Source organism: Rhamphochromis sp. 'chilingali', assembly GCF_963969265.1.
Source record: "Rhamphochromis sp. 'chilingali' genome assembly, chromosome: 20".
Taxonomy (NCBI): domain Eukaryota; kingdom Metazoa; phylum Chordata; class Actinopteri; order Cichliformes; family Cichlidae; genus Rhamphochromis; species Rhamphochromis sp. 'chilingali'.
Window position 1 is genome coordinate 22,241,021 of NC_137947.1, and position 22,527 is coordinate 22,263,547.

General features: G+C 39.8%; 2 protein-coding genes across 2 annotated transcripts in view; one reads left to right on the forward strand and one right to left on the reverse strand.

Moving 5' to 3' along the window:
• rgs17 (regulator of G protein signaling 17) overlaps positions 1 to 9,616 on the forward strand; it is a 29,678-nt gene extending 20,062 nt beyond the window's left edge. The window contains exon 7 of the mRNA XM_080868750.1: positions 202 to 9,616. Within this exon, the coding sequence (XP_080724876.1) occupies positions 202 to 390 (189 nt within the window). The 3' untranslated portion in view covers positions 391 to 9,616. The remainder of the gene's footprint in view (positions 1 to 201) is intronic.
• Positions 9,617 to 12,012: 2,396 nt separating this feature from the next.
• Positions 12,013 to 22,527, reverse strand: part of pcnx2 (pecanex 2) — a 38,529-nt gene continuing 28,014 nt past the window's right edge. Inside the window, exons 32-40 of the mRNA XM_080868427.1 lie at positions 22,037 to 22,181; positions 21,693 to 21,923; positions 19,819 to 19,976; positions 19,590 to 19,706; positions 17,593 to 17,765; positions 14,972 to 15,138; positions 14,800 to 14,874; positions 14,466 to 14,642; positions 12,013 to 12,392 (exon numbers count right to left, since the gene is read on the reverse strand). Of these exons, the coding sequence (XP_080724553.1) occupies positions 12,219 to 12,392; positions 14,466 to 14,642; positions 14,800 to 14,874; positions 14,972 to 15,138; positions 17,593 to 17,765; positions 19,590 to 19,706; positions 19,819 to 19,976; positions 21,693 to 21,923; positions 22,037 to 22,181 (1,417 nt within the window). The 3' untranslated portion in view covers positions 12,013 to 12,218. The remainder of the gene's footprint in view (positions 12,393 to 14,465; positions 14,643 to 14,799; positions 14,875 to 14,971; positions 15,139 to 17,592; positions 17,766 to 19,589; positions 19,707 to 19,818; positions 19,977 to 21,692; positions 21,924 to 22,036; positions 22,182 to 22,527) is intronic.

Sequence of the window (22,527 nt, forward strand, 5' to 3'; positions counted from 1 at the left end):
TATAATTTCACAACTCTGTATGTTGTTTATGTTATTTCTACCAACCAGACTGATTGTAGTGGTTGCAGTCTGTCGCAACATTATGGTTACCTTTCTGGGGTGGTGCATGATTCAATGCAGAAGTTGAAGTCCTTAGCACATTTCCTGTCCCAACAAACCACAGATCATCACTTCTACTTAATTTTGTTCTCCTTACCCGAGGTGAGTCTGGACTCACGGGTCAGAGAAGGAATAAACCAGAGCCTGGCGGAGCCGAGCAACCTGATGTACGAGGAGGCCCAACTCCAGATCTACACCCTGATGCACCGGGACTCCTTCCCCCGTTTCCTCAACTCCTCTGTTTACAGAGACCTCCTGGCCAGCAGGAGGCGCACCTGCCTCGACACCTAGTCTCCTCCAGCCTCCATCATCGCCATCAAATGCCAACAAGACTACTACTTAAACTTCAAATACTACTATGGTGCCAGAAGTCGGGTTTGGAAAAACCTCTCCCTCTTTTTTGGTTGAAATGGCCGAGTGACATCCAAGATAGCTGGTTGTTAGTTTTTTTTATTTATATTTTTTAAGCAATTTATATCCAGTTCTCCGCTGGAGGTGGGTCAGCCTTTGCTGGTGGTTATTGGTCCGTTTTAGACCATTAATGCTGGCCAGTGATTGTTTTGCTAGCAATTTGTGCTTTTCGTTATGGTTGACTGGCCAACCCACGTATCAGCTATCAGTTGAGATGGCCAACCTAGTGACCCGCTGTTGGTTAACTGTGGACAAAGACTCCTTAGGAGGTGGGAACAGAGTGCGAGAGAGAGAGACAAAAAGGACAAGCCCACTGTTCCTGTACTGTAATATTTTAGACCTCATGCTTTTTACCCTTACTTAGTGATATTCTCTGTCTTTACTCATTATTTTTAACAACTTTTTAGTTTTTTCAAGTCTGTCCCATTCCTCAGATGTCTTTCATTTAATTTTGCTCTTCATTCCTTCACTGTCCAAACATGACATCTATCTGTCGGTGGGATTTAGGGCATTTCTTGCCCTTTTAACCAGTAGACACACTGGCTCTGCATGCAACTCTCTCTCACTATGATCGCTTGATGATATAAGCCGCGGACTGCAACTGTTTTTGAATATTAAGAGGTATTTAAGGGGGGCAGGGAGGACTGTATCTCTGTTTGGCTGTCTGTGTCCAGTGATGGGAAAAAGTAAACTTCTGACATCTTTAGGCTTACTGCAGTATTTTTATTGAGGAGATTTGAAGGTGTCTGCAGCACGTGCAGCACCTACCATTTATCCACCTGTCCATCCAATCCATCCGTCCATCCAAGCACTTTCCTTCTTTAGGATTCGTTAACTGGGAGAAGGGCTAGAATTGTGGTTGGGCAGCTACATCTATTATTATTACTCATGAACTTTAGACAAAAAAATCTCTCCACTGAGAAAATCACAATGCCTTTACATGCAGGAAAAGGCAGCACAAGTGCTGCTGCAGGTTTTCTGGAAAGCAACCACAGTTGGTCCACCAATCCCTACCTCCCTTTTTTTTTTTTTTTTTTTTTTACCCTCGTTTCCCTCCCTCCTCCTCCTCCTCCCTCCAGTTCAGACCATCAAGGCCTGACAAGCACAGGTGCCCAGTCTAGGGGAAAAAACACAGCTGGAGAAAAACAAACAGACGAAAAAATACATTGAATCCAAATAAATAATCATCTAATTTTTTTTAATTCTTGAGCAGAAAAAGAGGGCTTACCTTGTAGTGTTTTACAGTGAATTTTTGAGCATTATAGAAAGCCGCTTCTGCTTTAAGAACAGTAGCAGAAATTGCAGGCGCGGGTGTAATGTAAAAGGTTATCAAACCCTGGCTTTTGTCTGTAAGGCTTTAGCTTTAGTTGTGGCTAAAAACCGGAGATTGGATGCTTGTTATAAGCAGTTACGCCGAACCAGGTCCCAAACACGATGTCAGAGATGCCGTGATGACGTCAGTACTGGTCGCTAGGCTGTGGAGCCTTGGTCCTTCTGCCGTGTGGTGGTCCTTCAGTTAGCTACTGCCTGTTCAAGACGCTTGTTTCTTCATACCAGAGCTAGTGAAGAGGGTTGGTAATAACAACGCTTGCACACGGGGCTAGTAAAAGAAGCTTGCATAGTCATGCTACACACTCGCCTTTTCAACTAGCCGTCTAGGTTTCAGCATGCTGTAGTCAAGCAGTTAGCATGCTTGTGCTAGCCATGCTAATTTTCCACTCCACTGCCAGCCCTCGCGCACACTCTGGTTTGTTTTTCTAATCAGACTTTGACAGCATGCTACGGTAACGGCCGTGTGTTTATGGTACAGTGACACATTTACCAGAGAAAAAAAGAGGAGAGTTTAAGCGGTTGTGCCAAACCTCCCATTAACATTTTTAATACATGAAATGATTTTTTCTTTTAATGATGTAAACATTTGAACATGAACATGTGCATCCACATGAACATGTGGATGTACAATAGACAGTGCATGAGTGCTGTATATGCTTTTTTTTTTTTTTTTTTTTTTTTTGTAATTAACTGAGCCTCTGAGTGTATTCAGCACTCGATAGGTAGCTGACCTCCTGGCTTGTTTGGGTGAGTAGTGCCACATCTTAGCGTGTCAATGAAACGGTGCCACTCCTCACTGATTAATGTCGGCATCCATGTTTCTGGCTCCTTTAACTACCTAACATTCATGTGCCAAGCTTGGTCTAGATTAATTATAAGAGCGGATGTTGCACGACGCCTAGCAGGCCTTTGAAATGCAATTGGATGTCAATTTGAGGCTCTGTCTCACTTGTCGGAAAGTTAATTAATAAACACCTTTCAGGATATAAAGTTTTTGTTTGTTGCCACTGTTTCTAAACTGCAACTTCAGGTTTTGTTGGAGAAACTAAATAAGGAAACGAATGAATAAAAAAAACTCCTTTGCAGGAGCCTGGGATTTTGATGTTTCCTCCAGACTTATTTCAACAAAAGAAACAGACAGGATGTCACAGTAGTACAAAAGCTGTCTGCTGTGAATAATGGTCAGGAAGACAGGTTGAAACTAATAACCACGCCACAGTTTTTCAGTGTTCCTTATTAAAAATATACTCTTGTTTAACCTTTGGCAATATAGTACTCACATTCAGGCTATGTGAATATCCATAAGGGCTTGAACTGATATTGCTTGGCTGCTTTAATGAAGAGTTCTGCATGCATGCGCCCAGTTGACCAGAAACAGAGGAATACAGAGTAATTTACCAATTCTGATACCGCAAGATCAGCTTTCACTCTCACTCCTTGGAACAGTTTTACCTTTTCACAAAGTGAAAGCATTTTAGACATTTGTATTTGGACAACTCTGGAACTTTTTAACTCATAAAGCTCTCATGCAGACACATCCCTCTTCTGCACACTAGAACTACATTTCCTTGTTTTTTTGCAGGTTTTTTTCAGAGTCTATATAAGTAACATGAGAATGTTTCACCAACAACCAGATATTGAAATCATGGTGCAATCAAAACAAGTTTACATTTATAAATTGTGAGATGTGTGTACCTTATTAAATACTCGTAACTGTGGGAAGCTAACAGCCAGCAGGTTTGAAGCTGGCGCGAGTCTCTGCCCAGGGCTAACGGGCAAGCTGGAGTTTAAAACTGGGAGCGTTTTACAAGGAGGACAGACACGGTAGAAACCCAGGTTTTCTGCTCGCGTCCATTCCTCGTAATTTATTGTGACTTTTACACAGCGGGGAGAAGTACACAGTTGTTTATTTTTAATACCTGCGTTTTAAATGTGGATTTTGCAAGCAATGACGATGATGTGAAGTGATATAGTTGTCATCGCTAAGTTTAGATTTTTGTCTTTAAATTTCCATGGATTCCAAGTGAGAGGGTCTTTAAAATGTGGCTATGGTTTTATTGAGTAAAAAATATATAAAGAAAAATATTAAATAAAGGTTGCGAGCTAGAGCTGAAGTGTCCTAACGGGATGGAGGAGGTTTGCGAAGCTTTGGCCTTACTGACATGTGTTTTTTTTTTTTTTCTTTGTATAAAAAAGAAAACAAACGTCTCTGTAGGCTTTTCACTACCTCTCATGTTGGTTAATTTATTTCACATCTAGTTGTCAATGTAAAAGTTGTTTTTAGATCTACTTGAAGCCTAACACTGTAAACAAAAATGTGCACAGAAAATGACTATGTATATGACCAGAGGGGTTAAAGAGAGTTTGGCCTAGTCAACATATTTCTGTTTGTTTGTTTGTATGTGTGTTTGTTTTGAACTTGTGTTGAGCTGAACTAGATTTTGCATCTCTATAAAGAATTCAGGAATCCACTGTCTAAGGGCTAATCCCATTTTTGCCTATGCAAATCTGTTACTGTGGGTGAGTTGGGAAAGGGTGGGCTAATGCACCTTTCACCTGTTTTAGATGGACCATGGTTTACATTGCCCTTTGCTGATATTCTTCTTATTCAGCAAAAATGTACGCTTATTTTTGTTTATACATATACATACATACAAAACAAATAATATACAGAGTAAATAGTATATGCCTTCGTGATGATAAAAAAAAAAAAACAAGAAACCTTGATGAAAACAAATAAATGTGTTGTCTGACATTATGTGGCTGTGTGCTGGAGTCTTGGTAACCTAGATGACTGGAATTCAACTTGACTGTCATAAAACTGTCATTACTCAGGCTACAAGACTTGTAGCTGACCCTGTGCAGTATTACCTGACTGAAGGAATAAATTTTATTTATTTAAAGATCAACCAAATCATGACTTTCTGTGACAAACATGTTACCCTGACAGTAGCATGTTATTAGACAGTGGGGTAAACAGGGGACCACCAAGGATTTGTCCTTATCATTTTTAAAGCCTAAGACTATGTAACTTTTGGTAGGAAAAACCTTTTGTTGCCAAAGTAGGGGTAGGCAGGTGTTTAAACAGCAGTAAGTGTTTAAAGAAAAATATATCCGTAGTTTTTATGATCTGAAAAAGAACTTCACTCCTGCATCTCCTCTGGGCTTGTGATGCCTGTGATAAAGAATTTTGATCAACTACAGGTCCTTACAGACCAAATCACACACGGGAGAGCTTTCCTTTAGTGCTTTAACTAAAATCTAATGAATTAAAATCTACTCGACTACTCAACTAAACAGTAACCGGAAACAATATCAAAGTGCTACTACAAAAAGACTTAAAGGCAAACTTCTCCCACTTCTGACCAGATTGGGTGAGTAGTACAAGACGAGGATGAAGAACAGCGGATAAGGTGGTACAATGGGCTAAGCCAGAGACTTAACGTTGGGGAATGTGAAACCAGAAGGGGAGTGACATACAACCATATTCCTATGCTCGACCTGTTAGTGGGGCTTGAAAGAGAGAGGGGAGAGTGGCAGGAGGAGGGATGATTTTTCTTTTTTCTTTTTTTATTCTGTAATTGTTTTGTCAACCCCCCCCCCCCCCCTTTCTTTTTCTTTTTTCTTTTTTTTTTTTTAAAAAAAAAATCCATATTTCTGCCTACTACAACTTCAGGGTTAAAACAAAATGTTGTTTAGAAGTAGCACAAGTCATAGAGTTAGCAAACACACTCAGTAATGTCAGTCGCACAGCAAGTTCGTTAGCAATAGCTAACATTAGCCACTTTGTCACAGAGGCCTAAAGACCGCTCGGTGAACGCTTGGCAAACTGATCGCTGTAGAAAAAAAAACTCTGATCAATTGGTGAGCAGTTGCTGGCCTGTATGTCTTTCAAGACATACAGGAGCTACATCTGTGTTGTATACGATCTATGGCTGAAGCAACACGTTTCAAAAGGTGCAGCTTTTACTTTGAAGGCGTTGCACTCTTTACAGTTTTAAAACCTCTTGGCGAGTAGTCGGCAAACGCAGACAAGTCAGTGTCACGCAAACTTAGGGCAACTGTAGCAATCTACTCATCGTATACTACTTTGCTATCAGTTTCAGAGATGGCAAGCAACATCCAGAATCCTCTCACACCTGGTTTGAAACTGCTCCTTTTTCCACTGTGACTGATGGTTGCCAAGTGGTCTCCAACTGGTCTCTACGCCTGTGTGACAGGAGTCTTAGTTACATCCAAACTTTGAGTATACTGAGTGGAAAGAGTTTGTTTTACTGCTTATGAATATAATTGTTTTATCTCTAAGAGTGAGACCGTGTTATTGACTCATTCAAAAGTTACATAGTCTCACTTTATAAGGGCTTTGGAGCTGGCGCAAACATGGAAACAAGCTAGCCGAGTCAATGACAGTATCTGCCTTTGAAGTGTGCACTGTCCACACGCAAGTCGCAGTAATTCACTCTAACCATTCAAATAAACCCCGCTCACCATGAAGTATTCCATATTTTATTGTGATTATCTTTGTTGTTTGTCAGTAGACTCTCCACGAATGTTGTGAATTATATGATGAAATGAGTGGCAACACTGTGGCAACAGCAACTTATTTTTCTATTCTTCAACTTACTGTTCTTTTTGTAGCCACATCCAGTCAGACTATCACTGTGTTTATACAGTAGCATCGATGTGGAGCAGAAGTGGGCTTTGTGTTTGTTAAACACTCCACTAAGGCAAAACGATAGACTAGTCAGTTATAAGTTACTTACGGGACCATTTATTCAGCTCTAATGAGCCACTTTTAATGTTCACTTGAGGTTTGATTCAGATCTAAATTATTTTTTAACTTTTTTTTTTTTTTTTTGTCAGGAAAATTTAGCTCCTTAACTGAAATGGAAGTGACAGTAGTGTGTGTGTGCGTGTGTGTGTGTGTGTGTGTGTGTGTGTTTTCCTTCTTTCCACAGTGCATCATGGCTAAAGAAAGGTTTATTAATTGATGTCGGTTTTGTGTGTTCCCTCAGTTGGATTTGGTGCCTCTTTATGCTTCACAACAGACCTCAAGATCTTGTTTTCTTGTCTGTCTCACTCTCCCCCTGTCAGGCTTACGCTTTCTCTCTTTGTGACATCACATATAAAACTCTGTTATTAGCCGTTAGTGGAGAGACGGGCCAATTTTACAGCAAAAAATTGCACTGATGTTTAATTCCTCCCTCATATTGTCTGTTTTGTACCTCTTCTGGAGGTGTTTGTGCTACTCTCGGAAAGAGATTTTGTCCGTGCGGGTACTGCTCGAAGTTGGTTCTCAACAGTTTTAGGCAATCACTTCTCTCTTTATTGATTTAGATGCCTAAGCCTCTTGCTTTATGTCATGCCTTTGTAGATAGATCACGGTCATCGAGAAATTATCTGCAGGTGAAAATGAAAAAAAGAATTTTACCGTCACTTTAGGCGATTAGAAAAGTGACATTTTTTTCTATTCAGCATGCTTTGTGCTAAATAAATGAAATAATTCAGTTATTTGCTATAAACGATACTGTATGAGTATGTATTCAAGTACTGCAGTATGCAGACAATTAAAAATATGAGAAACTCTTTTGAGAGGTTCATATTTTTCTTCTAGTATGTTTGACTATAATATTGATGGTTATGGGTACTTAATTCTTGTTTTGAGTGTCTCATGAATTACCCGAATGATTAAATGAACATCTTTGTAGTAACAGATATGGTCAGTTATTTCCACATGCATGATTTGAAGAGAGATTTACCAGGACAGTGCTTTTTAATCCAGAGTCAGGCTCAACTTTTCGCTGTTTTTCACTGGTTGCTTGACACGTCTCTTGAGCGAGATCCTGATTGCTTTATTTTGACAGGTGAAATTTAATCTTTGTGGTCACTAATGGTCCAGAAGGTGGTCTGGGGTGAGATGTATATTAAATTTGGAGCCTCATCCTGCCGCACTAAACAGATGTGACCTCCCTTTTCAGAATTGAAATGCAGAGATGAGAATAGTAGCCAGTTTAAGGGTGAAGTCTTAAGACAATAGAAAGCATCTCACTGTCTCCAGTCTTCAAGATGACTGCTTGTATGTATGACTTTGAAATTTATCAGAGGAAACTGATTGTCAGTTCTTAACTGTAGCATGTAAAGACTTTTATATCTTCTAGTTTAAACCCAACCTCATGTTGTAAAATAGCACTGGAGGGACTCAAGTCTTGTGGCACACAGTGATTTAAATCTGTAGTCCAAGAAAGAGAGAAAATTAAAAAGTATTAGGGAGTTTAGACTTTGTGAGAGATATTCAGTCATGCTTGTACTGGCATTTTTTTTGCATGATGGAACAAGACAGACAAAATATTTGCATCCAGTTTAAAAACAAACAAACTAGGTTTAAAGAAAATTGCAGGGAGGAGTGTCAAAAGGAAAACGGATGATATATACTTGTGTACTTTTTTTGGTGAGATTTATTTGGGAAGATGGGAAGAAACTGCAAGCCTGACCTGAGGTTATTAATGCTGCAGTCACACTAGGGAAAAACGGGGTTGGAGACTGAGGCATGACCAAGATTATTGCAACCGTGTGCCGTTTTGGTACCGTCTGCGTGTATTTATAAATTAGATGCCAATTTATTTGCAAACCAGAGTGACTCTAGTCAGCCTGAGTTGACTGCTGGTATTTCTTTATTTTCAATGCCCTCGCGTCTTGCTTTATGCCATGTTTTCTGCAGGTGAAATGGGTTGCCTGGTGGATGAGAGGCCGCTCCCCAATAGGCAACCTGTGAAATTGCCTCATACTTGAAAGTGGGTGCTGCAACCACTTGCAATCAGTCTCCAACCAATTGCAAAATATTCAGTGTATTCACCAGGGGACCATTGGTTTAGTTTTATTTTTGCCATGTTAATTTTTCCTCTAGAGTGACTGAACCATAAGCTAGAAATAAACCTCACATAAAACCATTTTTTTCTTTTTTTTGTAATAGCAGCAGGCTCCAGTTTCATTCTTGCAGTCCCTGTTTTACTCTCATCAAGAAAAGAAAATAAGCCTATTTGCTGAACGTCACACAGTTTCTTTACGAATAAACAGCCTAAAAAAATATAGAGCTTTGTGGAATTCAGTTAAATAAATAAAAAGAGGGAAACTCGAACTGCAAATGTCCAACTAAGTACAGAATGAGTATGTCTCTGTGGTGGATGAAATGTGCCAAAATAATAATCTACCTTCCACTTTAGTGGAACGGGGTGAAAAGAATTGTTGGAATATAAAAAGATCCTGATGAAACGCATTTCATGAGCTTTCTTTTCATGTTGCTGTTGTGGGTTTGTGTCACTTCTGAATCATTCACATGTAATCCAGCTACCCAACATGTAACCAACAAAACCATAATATAACGGGCACTGAACCTTTTGAGATGTGACTGATGTGGACTGCAAGCAACCAGGTCAGCTCCCAGTAAAATTGTACAACTCACTCACAAAAGAAGCTTGCTATTATTTTAATTTTATCTTTACTGTTGCTGTTAATTTATTCCAGTCAGAAGTTTTTCTGTCATTGTTTTTCTTTTTAATCTGAAAAGACACACAAAAATGTTGTTCATCAGCCTTTAAGCATCATGTTTACACGGTGCTCAGTCTTGGTACACTTTGATCTACGGTTCTGTCTCTGTCTTTGTTTACACAATGACATCTTGCATTAAAAGAAAACTCCAACTTATGGTAACTGCCCTTGAATATCTGTAATTTAAATCGTGCTGCTAGAGAAAGAAATCTAAATGTAACAACTTACAATAAATACTTAATAGATTTTTGCCAAATGTGACTGTGTTTTTCTTTGAAGGTGTGGGAAATGAAGACTCTGATTTAAGGGACTCCAAATTGATTGTGTGAGAGACAAGGTCTGAAACAAAAGAAATATCCAGTGAGCAGCATTTGTGTGGACCAAAAGTCCTTGATGCCAGAGGTCAGGGTGATGATAGGAAGGCGGCTGTAACTCAAATAGACTCTCCTTCCAACCAAGGTATGCAGAAAAGCATCTTGTTGAACCTTCAAGCAGATGGGCTGCAGCAGAAGTCCGCAGTGGGCACCGCTGACGAGTGATCTGAGGCTACGATTGAGTTATCAAAACTGGACAATAGAAGATTGGATAAACGTTCCCTGGTCTGTGCCTTGATTTCTGCTGTGACATTTGGATGGTAGGATCAGGGTACATGATGAAGTGAGCGGCAAGTCTATTCATTTTTATTGTAATTTCCCTTTTATTAATTATGGCAGCAGGGTGTGGTTTCCCGACTCAGCTGTAGGAGGGAGAGAGGTGGGGCATTTACGGGGTGGCAAGGACTAAATTCAGTCTCTTATTTCATCAATTTATCATTTTAATCCAGAGTTAAATATCTTAAGTAACTATCAAGCAGGTGTACAGCCAATTTTGTGTAGGGATTCATGGATGAACTCCCTTTTGTAGATTTTTAAGCCTGTTCCTTCATCTTTATACCTGAAGCTGGCCAGTTTTCACTTGTCTGGTACAACAATACAAATAGTTTTCCAGGATCAATCAGGAAAAAAGGAACCATTTTAAAATCCAGACTGCAATCTGTCCACATAGGAAATTGTGCAAAAGTTTTAGGCCACCACTTATTTCTTTATATTTTTCTGGGGAAATGGGTGAAGCGGTTTGTTGAAACATGCAACGTATATGGAAATGCACGATATAAGGCAAAAACACAGTTTGTGCAATCCTAATGAGTTTGAAAGTCTATAATGGGTTTGACTACTTTTATTGTTTAACATAGCGTGAACTCTCTCAGGTCATCTGTCTCGTAATTTCTTCAAGTGGTCTTCAGGAATAGTTCTTAAGGCCTCTTGAAGAACATTCAAAGCTTTTCTTTGGATGTTGGCTACCTTTTGTTACATCCTCTGTAAAAATTATTGCAAATTGCTTCAATAATGTTGAGGTCTGGGTTCTGAGGAGACCAATCTATGACTGATATTGTTCCACTGTGTTTTTTCTGTCCAGGTATGATTTTAAGCCAGATGAATCAGCTAAAAGGCCAGATTCACCTCTCAGATCCTCTGCCTAGTCTTTGCTAGATTTCTTGTATTTTGCTTAAGGACACTGCTTTCAGATACTGGTCATTTTCTTGCATTTTTTTTTTCTTTTTAGGTCTGATACTTCTTCTTTTATCCCCCACTTGGACAGCTTCCTCAATTTCTTTCAAGGACACGCTGCACACCCTGCAGAGGCTTTTCAGCTAATAGCTCTTAGTCAATCACCTTGTTGGTTCAAAAGTACCAAATTATGTCCATAAAATTGACCATAATTAAAAAAAAATGTATTCAACAAAAGAAATGGGAACAAATTACATGCTTTTGCAGTGGTTGCTGGTAACAAAGTGGCTACACAGAAATTAAAATTAGTTCTTTGCTAAGATGTCACTGATTCAGCTCTTGAAGTAGATTACTTTTTTGTGCTTGAATGACTCATAGGTCAGTATTAGGTGGTGCAGCAAAAAAAACCCCAAAAAAACCAAAAAAAAACATTCATCTGAAAATGATCAGGTAAAAGAACAGAACTGAAAAACAGTGAAAAAGCAGCCAATGACCAAAGAAAGACCTCCAGAAAGCTTGGAGAACCTGCTGGTCAGCACTTTTACATGGTGCTGTACATTTTAAAACCTTAATAAATAAAAATGGCCAAATAAGTCTTTTATTCAGATTTAGGGGCTGTTTAATCCTATGTTGTGTTATGTTTCTTTGCAGGCTACTCTTAACTTACAAACCAACCATTCAGCTGAGAACTGGAAAGTCCTTTTCAGGTTTCAAATCCATACCCCGCTCAAAACGAGGCATACATTATTTTTTAAATGGATTACGCATGAAGTCAAATAGTGTTTAACAGAGTTTTCGGGGAGATCATCTGACTAAAGGCCAAAAGGCTAGTAATCACATGTTGGACTCAGACATAATGTAGTTGCTTTTTTGAAACAATTCATGATCATTTAAAGTAAAATGTTTAAACAACCTAATACACGGGGGAGTTTTGGCATCTCTGAGTAAGACTATATAATTAACCTGTGGCATTTTGATAAACTATACTTCCAAAAATAAATATTTCCTTCTGACACCCAGATTTAAATGAGACCTGTTAACCACAGAAAGAGGCCACGTCGTTTAAAAATGTCTTTATTTTTATCCTCTGCATCAAAGACTGTGTTTTCAGACTTTACATTCAGACAACAGGGTGAGACCACATGCTGAGGACAGAGGAGGCAGGTTTGTGTGCATGGGTGCTCTCTCATACAATCTTCTTTATTTATGTGTGTATAACTCTTCATACAGTCCTGTCTGTATGTGGGCATGAGTATGGGCACTGTCACAGATGTGTTTTCTCTCTCAGACAGTCTTTTGATCAGTTGGGTCTGGAACTGTTGAGGCAGATGTTGAATCCTCCTGGGTCTTGTCTAATCCCTGGCTGCAGCCCTGCTCGCTTAACTGTGTGTCGTCTTTCACCGTGACTGCAGCGTTGGAATTGCTCGCGTCTATACTCTCATATGGCTCTGATGTCCACTGAGGAAGAAAGGAAGAGAGAGGAGGCCGGTTTCAGGCACAGGAGAGCATTCGCTGTTTGTATAAAGCAACTAGCATGTTCGAACACAACAAGAATATCAGACGGCAACTCTGATCGTACCACTCAAAAGTGTCAAATGATGCATGAGAGTAAAAATCTGATTTTCACTTTGTTTTTTTCCTCTATTTTAATTCTTGACTTCACAATTTGGGCTCCAGGAGTACAAAACAACCAAAATGAGTCTCACTTCTTCAACTTTTTTCAAAACTTCAAACAGTAAAAATATGGGACTCTCTCCACTGGAAAAAAAAAAAAACCCCACACAAACATTTTTTGCCATGCACAAAATTTGGGGTTATGTTAAAATTTAGACTTAATAACTTAAATTTAAAATTCTTTTCTCTGAAGTTTCAGTTGGCAAGTCTAAATTTGGAGATAATAACCTGAAATGTTGACTTCTGAATCTTAAAGCAATTGTTTTTCCAGCTGCTGAAACAGGCTTCCACAGATTGATCGGTAGGTTTAGAGCAGCCTGAAGCCTGAACATTTGGCTCACAGAGACTCCTTGTAAATCCACTGACATCCTTATTTGAAACCCTGGTTATCTTTAATATGAGCATCCACCTGAATAACAGTGAATACATGGCAGAAAATAAGGAAAAGCAGAATACGGGACTGTGAATAAATATACGCCGCCCCCCTTCCTGATGCATTAGTTTTGTGCATATTTTCACACTGTTGTTTCAGACCATCAAACTAATTTTACTATTAGACAAAGTCATACAAAATGCAATTTTTAAATAATGATTTCATTATCAATCAACCATTTTTAAAAATTACCCCCTTGAGTGGAAGCTGAGTTCCATTTCACTAGCAACACCCAGGCCTGATTACTGCCAGACCTGCTGAATTTTTAACAAATCACTTAAATAGAACGTGTCTGACAAAGTGATGTAGATTAAAAAGTCTCAAAAAGTAACAAATCATGCCACGATCTAAAGAAACTCAACTATAGATGAGAAACAAAGTCATTGACATCTATAAATCTGAAAAGCTTAGAATAGCATTTCTAAGGCTTTGGGACTTCAGCAAACCACAGAACCATTTTCCACAAATGGTGAAAACATGGAACAATGGTGAACATTCCCAGGAGTGGCCGGCCTACCATAATTATTCTATATTCTATTCTAGAAGTTCACAAAAAAACTCAGACCAACATCTAAAGAACTCCAGGCCTCACTTACTACAGTTAAGGTCAGTGTTTGTGATTCAACAAAAAAGCAAGAGACTGGCCTTGGAAAACGTCCAAGGACAAAACCACAGCTGACCAAAAAGGCTCATCTCACATTTGCCCTAAAACATCCTTAAAAAGAGAAACTATTCTGTGGACAGACGCGACAAAAAATGTAGTTTTTTGGAAGGTTTGAGTCCCATTACGTCTGGAATAAAACCAACAACATTTTATAAAATTAACATGATACCAACAGTCAAACATGGCGACAGTTCTGTGAGGGTATGGGGCTGCTTCAGGACTGGGACTATTTACTGTGATTGATACAACCATGAATTTTGCTCAGGTTGTCCTTGAATCTCAAATATATTTGGATTATGCAGCAGCAAGTTCACCTCTGAATGGCTCAAAAAATCAATTACTTTTTCACACAGGGCCAGGTAGGGTTTTCTTTCCCTTTACTATATGAAATCATCATTCAAAAACTGCATGTCGTATTTACTCTGATTTTTCTTTGTCTAATATTAAAATTGTAAATCCAATTGAATCTTCTCAAACAATAAAAATGAGCTGTGCTTTTAGACAGACACTGGATGTGAGAGAAATATCAGTCTCTTATCTATTGGCAAAAACTGCAAACAAGCTCCTCAAGATGTTGAACTTTTCCCTTAGTATTTAAAACCTCTACAAAAGCAAGACAAGCAAGTCAAACTAGGAAAAAGTGTGCACTTGTTTTTCTGTATATGTGTACATCTAACTGCTGCCTACCTAGTCTAAGCTGTGTTGTGGAAACAGTCTTAAGTGGGTGCAGAATTCAGACAGTGCTCTTTTCCCCACCCACCTGTGTGGCTCTGCTGCTGGACCTATGTGAGGGCCCGATGGCAATGTTGACACTGGAGGATGACTGTGTATCGGTGGTGTTGCCCCCTTCAGCAGCGGACAACCCGGAGATAACCAGGCCGCTGGAGAAGCTACGCTTCCCAAACAGCAAGCTGAGTGTGGATGAAGATGAGGAGACCTGGCACCACAAGGAACGGAGATATTGCAGTTCTGTTATAATGTCATACAGTAAACACTAAGGTGATTTATAGGAACATCAAGAATCTCAGTTTTCAGATCTTCCATCTGTCGGCCATGTGTTTAGGCATGCTGCATTAGGAGTGTACAGTTCCTACCTGACTGGAGCGCTGCTGATGCTGCGCTGCCTGAAGCTGCGCGCTGATGCCACCTGCTCCTGAGAGACGAGGGACCTGGAGACAGACAAAAATCCTCTTTACACTCTTAGTAAGGGAGCACAAAAGCAGCTGCAACCGAGAAAAGTAAGCTTTTTACAATGTGTGCGTATACCTGGGAGAATATAGAAGCTATGGAGGTGTTAAAGGACAGCTGACTGTTAGACAGACGCTGGACAATCCCGTTATTGGAGCCCGAGTCCAGGATTGGGCCAGACTGGCTGCTGACAGGGGGGCGCTGACTCTGGGGCTGCACTGATCGACTGCGGTACTCTCTCCTGGCTGTAGAATTAAAAACGTGAACATTTGTAATGAAACGCAAGATTTAATAACCTAATGTACAATTTAAAAAGCACGTTATATTTGACTTCAGGATTTTAGTTTAGCTATGTGGCTCTCTGTGGTCTCTTAAAAAATAAAAACACTGGTACATCTACGTATTTGGACACCACCATAAAAAAAACAACAAGATGTTAAATGAAGACTTTCATTTTTCATTTTAAAAGAGTTTAGCAAAAGCATTGCAGTGATGTGGTGATCAAAGTTGTTATAATGTTAACATAGGTAAATTGGGTAAATAACTTTCAGAGTTGAACTAAAACCATCTAAAACTATAGCCAGTGAAAATTTCAACTCAAACACATGTTTTGGGTTGTTGGAAGACCAAGCGATGACACAGAGCAGTTTTGCTGCTCACTGGTTGAGATTTTGTTCCAAAGAAAATTGTCTTTTTTCACGATTCCTTCCAGGTTGGTGAGAGTCCCAGCTCCAGATGCACTGAAGCATCTCTACAGCATAATACTCCCACCATGTTTCACTGTGGGGATGTTATTTGTTGGATTGTACGCCTCTTCCTTCCAAACATGTTTTCCAAACATGAGCAGCATCTCTGTGGCCAAAGACCTCTAGTTTTGTCTCATCTGACCAAAGGGCGCACTTCTAAAATGCTTGATCTTTGTCCAGGTTGTTCTTAGTGTACTTCAGTATGACTTGAAGGCTTCTCTTCTGAAGAAATCAAGATTTTCTTGCACCGAGTACATACCTGTGCAGGTCTCCATCGAGACTACAATTCCCAGCCGGTCTAAGTCATTTACTAATGTCTTGGCAGTTGTTCTGGCGTCTTTACACACATCTCTCAGTAGTTTTATTTCCAGAGAATTTAAAATCTTTTGCCTCCTATCTCTGCCAGGCTTGTTCTGTACTGTGTGGCTCTCTTTGTGTTTCTTGATGATACTTTTCAATCCTCTTCTTTACACTTGGAAAAAAGTGACAACTTTGTATATCCATCTCCTGCTTTGTGAGTATCGAAAATTATTTTTCTCAAGTTGAAACTGATTTCCTTTGTATATGGCACTATGACACTTTCTCAAGTGACAGCTCAAACCCTTACTGAAGTTTTTTTTTTTATACTGTGTGTAAATTGTGCTTTAGAGTTCAAAAGTTGACCTTATTTTTACCTCATAAGTAAGCAGCCTGGTCATTAGTTACATGCGAAAAACTGAGTTAATCCCATGCTTGTAGAAACACCTTCTGCTGCATGAGTGACTTTATCGGTTTCTCACATAATTGTGGAACAGTTTTGTCCCACTCTTCTTTACAACATTGCCTCGGGTTATTGAGGTTTCCAGAGATTCATTTTTGTCCCACCACAGCATTTCAGTTGGGTTGTAGTCTGGACTTTGTCCCATTTTCCTTAATTCTTTTCTTTTTCGGGCATTCTGTTGGAGTTTTTCTGCTGTGCTTAGGATCGTTGTTTTGTGGAAAAACCTAATTTCTTTCAAGTCATAGCTATTGGATAAAAAGCCTCATATTTGATTCCAGAGTACTTTGACACACAAAAGAATTCATAATGGACTCAAAAACCGCAAGGTTCCCAGGCGCTGTGGCTACAAAACACACCAAAATCATTACCTCTTCGCCACCGTGGTTAACAGTTGTTATGAGGTGTACGTTCTAATATGCTGTGTTTAGTTTTTGCAAAACATGGTGGTTTCGATTATGACCAAACATCTCCACTTTGTCCTTGTCTCTCTACAGGACATTGTTCTGGAAGTCTTGTGGTTTGTTCAGATGCAACTTTGCAAACTTAAGCTGTGCTGCCAGTCTTTTTCTAATCATACTGTCATTAACCTTAACATTTAACATGGTAAGTGGAGCCTGTAGAGTCTGAGATGTTCACTCGTCATTCACTCCTCGAAGATCGTGGCGTTGTGTTAACACACACCTGAAGGCTCCAGACCATCAAACTGCCAAAACATCTGCTTTCATAGAGGCAGCCACACTTGTTGATGATCAATTAATCAAATGCATTTGATTAACAGCACCTGGATCTACTCAGTACGACCTTAACGCTACTGGAAGCAGTGCAAGTGTACTTAGTTTTTCATGTGATTGCACAGAGTAGTCTTTCCTGCAGTGGGAAAACCTCTCCCAGTGAAAATTTAGTCTGATTGTATAGAACTATAGGAAAATGACCCTATTGCGTAATTCATCTTTGATGCTAGTAAACACTTTTCTGATAGGTTTATATTCCCTTTGCTTGTTTCAAATATAATATAAAACTACATATTATTTTATAAAGCAGGGTCAGAGGGTAGGCAATGTGACAGACTATCATTTAGGGTGGGGCTTAGATTTGAAAAGTTACATAGCTTGACTTTGGTTCGTGTGATTAAAAACAAACAAAACCCAAGCATTATTAGGTTTACATCGAGATTGTAGTAGAAGAATTTGTACCAGCGTTGCGGTGTCTGTGGCTGTGTGCCGTCCTGGCTCTGTGCTGGCTCAGGCTGTTGGATGTGACAGAGGATGGGCGGTTGTGGCTCAACGATGACGACCCACCGGCACCGCAGTCCACATCCTCCATATTCATGCCGCTGTTACAGCTGGTCAGGTTGTCCTTACGCACCCTGCAGAACACAAGCACACAGCTCTGATTTATTTATTCATGTCCACATCAGTGCAAGGGATGCACACAGGCAAGGGGGACGTTCAAAAATTTACAGAGCCTTAACTATCAGCACTGCTTAAACCACACACACACACACACACACACACTCAGAGATGTTACGTAACTGTGCTAACATATGTGGTGGTGGTGGTGTTCCTCGTAAATTAGTTAAATGTGTTCTGGCTGGGGAGGCTTGATCCATCTCCTTATCTCCTTTTCTACTTAGTCGAATTAAGACAACACCTTTCAGTCAAGGCGGATGAAACAGGCTTAACAAACTAATCTAATCTGAAAGCAAAACTCTGCCCCAAGAAGCTTAAGGACGAACTGCGCAGTTACAAAGACACACACCATTAGCTGACCTGCAGAGGTTAATGCAGCGCCTGTACGATAAGCTCTACCGAAGGTATTGTGTAAATGATGGAGAGAGAAACAAAAGGCAGGATGAAACTGGGGCTGAAGGAAGAGAGAGCCAAGAGAAGGAGGTTTCTGCATAGCAAAGCAGAGAGTTAAAGCTTTCAGCTTCCCGCTTACTCTGTAATCCAGCTGTCTATTTCTCTCAAACATGCACTCGCACTGTCCCTGTACATGTATTTAAAACTACATCAAGTTGGCAGAGAAGCCTCTTCGCAGCACTGACTACCTCCAAGTCAATATCTGTAAATCCACAGAGCAGGCAAGGCTCCCACTAAGCAGGCAGCCAGAGCATTACACTGCAGTTTGCATCTTATCCAGAGTGATTTATACTAAATGCAACCAGCTGAATAAGAGCATTAGGAAGCTGGCATAAACTGCTTTATCCCAACTTTTTCCTCTTTTGTCCCGGAGACATAAGGCCTTCTGTAACAGCTCAGAAATATATATAGATATATATCAGATTTCTGATATGTAATCTTTGTGACTTACAAAATGCTATTAAGTAGATGATGCATTTTAGAAATCGCCTGGAGAAAAACAGAGAATATATACTTATTAGGAGTAACCACAATACTTTTGTACTCATCTCTGTTCTTATTCACCTCTTTGAAAGGCAGGCAGCTTCTGTGGCAAACTAAAGGGTTATCAAGGCAAATAAAAATACAGTCTTTGAAAACACAGAATAAGGAGACGATTTCAAACAACGAGTAAGTAAACAGTGCATCAAAACAATGGTCAAACTAAAGCAAAAGACAAAATGATGGTAAAAAGAGCTGCTGAGACTTAGAGGCATTTGTCAGTGAATTTCAATGCATACTATATCAAGAGGAAAATCCATAACATCTGCAACTGATGCACATGAAGCAATTGCACCGTCACAAACTGCAACTGTCCACTGGGCATGTGATGGGCCACACTGACCATGCACCGTGTGCCGGAAAACTACTACAACTTACTTTCTGCGGTCTTTGCAGCAGATAATTAGCTAGTCCAGAGATTCAAATCTTCTCTCCTGAAATGATTTTGTCCCAGTTTCAGAGATGAAATCAACTAGATGATTAGAAGAAATATGAAAGTTTTTGTCCTCCAAATATTCCAAATAAAGAGTGTGTTATTCAAGACTCCTCAGAGGCTCATGTTCAACCAGACTGAACCCATGACCTTCAACTTACAGCATCATCTTCTTACCCATCAGAGAGAACTAAATAAAGTCTGTTTTCTGTTTATCTTTAGCATGTGAAAAAAAACAACTAATTTTGAAGCACAGTCACAGGAAGAGATTTGGAAAAGGCTGAGCCTGGAAGGCAAGGATGAAAAAAGAATAACAAACTGCACTTTCTACTTAAGAGGGACAAAATGTACTGACCGCAGCCATTTAGAGCAGAGCCAGGAACGAATGGCATCCAGGCTTAAAGCCCCTCCTCCAATGCCGCGTAGTGTACCGTGTGTTCCTGCGTATGAAGTTGTCAGAGGTGACACGTACCTAAAAAACACAAAAAGAAAGAAAGTTAAACAGAGAAAACGTCTATGTGAGTGGGCTAAATACTTCTATTGAAGCAAATTAAGATTTTTCTGTGTAATAATTTGGCACGCACATGGGGTAGCCGAGTGGCTGGTCACAAGAAGAGTTGACCATGTTCCTCAGTGCTTGCTTTGAGTTTTGGATGCTGCCTCGCTCCGGGTTTCGGTTCCTTAAAAATATCAACTCCTGCTGCTGTCCTGCCCAGAGGCCTCGCACACACTCCTTATTGATCTGAAGAGGTACGGAAAAAATAGAAACAATCATACAGGAGTACAAAGTCCAAACACGAGAGAAGATCCAGAGAACATCTTGTTTGTTTTATACAAAAAGCAATGTGTGAATATGACAATGCTGTGGCCTTATAATTAGCATGTTTTAAGGTGCTTGTGTGAGGATTTTGTAACATTTGGGCAGCCTTGGGCCTTAGGGTCATGGGAATGAACTGTTCCTTTGTAATCATCATCTTATTTTAAGTGGTGTAAACTTTCAAATTGACCTATTATACTGATTTCTAACTCCATGTCAACCAGCCTCTGGAATAATTCTGGATATGTGACCACTCTTCTTGGCAGAATTTGTAGACTTCATTTACATTGGTTAGTTTCTTGGCACAGGACCTTCTTTGAAGTGTAGTCCACAATTTTTTAATACGGTTGAGGGCAGGGCTGTGGGAAGATTAATGTTAGCTTGTTTTATCAGTTCCAAAATGAGTTTTGATTTGCATTTGGGATATTTGTCCTGTTGGGACAACAAATTGTGTCCAAGTTTCAGTCATCCAGCTGTTGACATGAGATGATATAAAAATTGCAACAAAACAGCCCTAGACCGTGATGCTACCACCACCATGCTTGGCAGCTGGTACAGTGTTCTTGGGTTTGAAAGCTTCCCCTTTACTCCTCCAAACGTATCCCTTGTCGTTGTGGCCAAATAGCAGAATTTCTCTCTAACCATAAAACATTTTGTCAGAACATATTTGGCTTGTCCATGTGGACAGCTGTAAATTTCAGTTAATCATGAAGGTGCTGATTTTGGAGCAGGAGTTGGTCGGTGCCCTCAATTTACATGCAGTTTAGTGACAAGTTTGAGCCTCGGTGGTTCTTAGGATTTGCCTGAAATTCACGTTTTCTCTCATCTGAGGGTGACAGATTGGGTCTTCTTCAAGATCTTGGTAAAATAGTGATACCTGTACTTGTACAGTCTTGGAATCTGGAGACCTTCCCAACTTGTGTAAATCTACAATTCTCCTTCTTCACTGAGTTCCTTGGACTTCCCATTTTTTCTGAGTATTGAGTGTTGTTGAACAAATCCTTTTTATGCTGGCAAAGAGAAACTAAGATATGTAGTCAACCATGATCACCAACGTGAAGTTAATAAGCTTTGGCCTAGTCGAGTTAAACGACGCTGAAGAACTTTTAACGCCACTGATTAAAATATTTAACTGAGTGTTTGCATATATTTGAGCCTTTATATATACTTTTGACCCTGTGTGGATTAGAGAAAATCCAAAATAAATTCATACTTCCAAATCTTGTTTTTTTTTAAGTCATTAAAGAAGTATGCTGTACAATCATTCCACCCTGGAAAAAAACAGCTCAAAGAAATCATTAAAAGCCCAGAAATACCATGAGATGATGAGTGTATGTTATCCAGATGTGCGCATTTTCAAAAGTCTGTTTGACATCCTGAAGGGAAAGCAGCAACTCCAGAATCAAAAGGAGTTTGAACAGAAGAAATTCAAATTTGCGTGATTTATTTACACTAAGATTAAAAAGCAAAAAAAGCCACGATTATGTTCTATCATACATTTGGAAAAGTGATAGTGTTGGTTTGTTTATTGTCAAACCTTTGAGACCAACCTTCTCCTCATAGGTAGGCAGGATGCTGTCACACTGTGCACACAGCATTTAGCTGTTTAGTCATTCAGCCAGAAAATTAAACGTATTTTACCTTGATGACCTTGAAGCTGAGGTGGCGTTTGTACAGCATGATGATCTTGTACTCGTCAGTGCCATCATCAATCATGTGTCTCAGAGTGAGCAGCGTGTCACGGCTTGACAGCACAGCCTTACGCCAAGCGGGATCGCTCTCGTGGCAGATTACGAGGTTGCTGCGGTAGTTTGTGATGGCTTCGTACAGGATAGACGCCTCCTCGGTCTCTTCCAGACAGGTAAAGTGATCCTGCAAAAGCAGGAAGGTCATCATGAAGTGTTGAAGGAAATGTTTTCTCTATAAGGTGTATTTCCAGTACAGTTTGAGACTAAAGGTTGAAAAGCTACATGCTCTCGCTTTACCTGATGCAATTTGAGGCTCATTCTGACTGCAGGAGCCACCACCTTCTGGAGGAGGTCGAGATCAGTGAAAACCCACTCATCCTTAGTGGCGATGCGGAAGTCGCCTTTAAACAGGGTGTTGAAACCGTACAGAAATGATTCAAGACTTTAAAGAGGAAGGGAGGGATTTGAGGGGGGGGATAAAGGAAACACAAAGATAGAGAAATAAAGGATGGATTATAATAACATATTTTAGATTAGATTACAAGACATAATAACACTGCAGAGTCAGAGGTATGTTTGAATGACGGGGATGTTTAAAGATTTATCCACTGGCTCCCCCTTCTGGCGTTTCTGTTTAGCACCGGGTAATATGTACAACATGAGACAGACGTTCCAATAATTTGTGCATGTAATCTCAAATGCAACAGAAACATTTTTACTGTGTTTTAAGATCAATTTACCATAAGCATTTAATTTCATTGGTTTCCATTCATTTTATTTTAATGGAA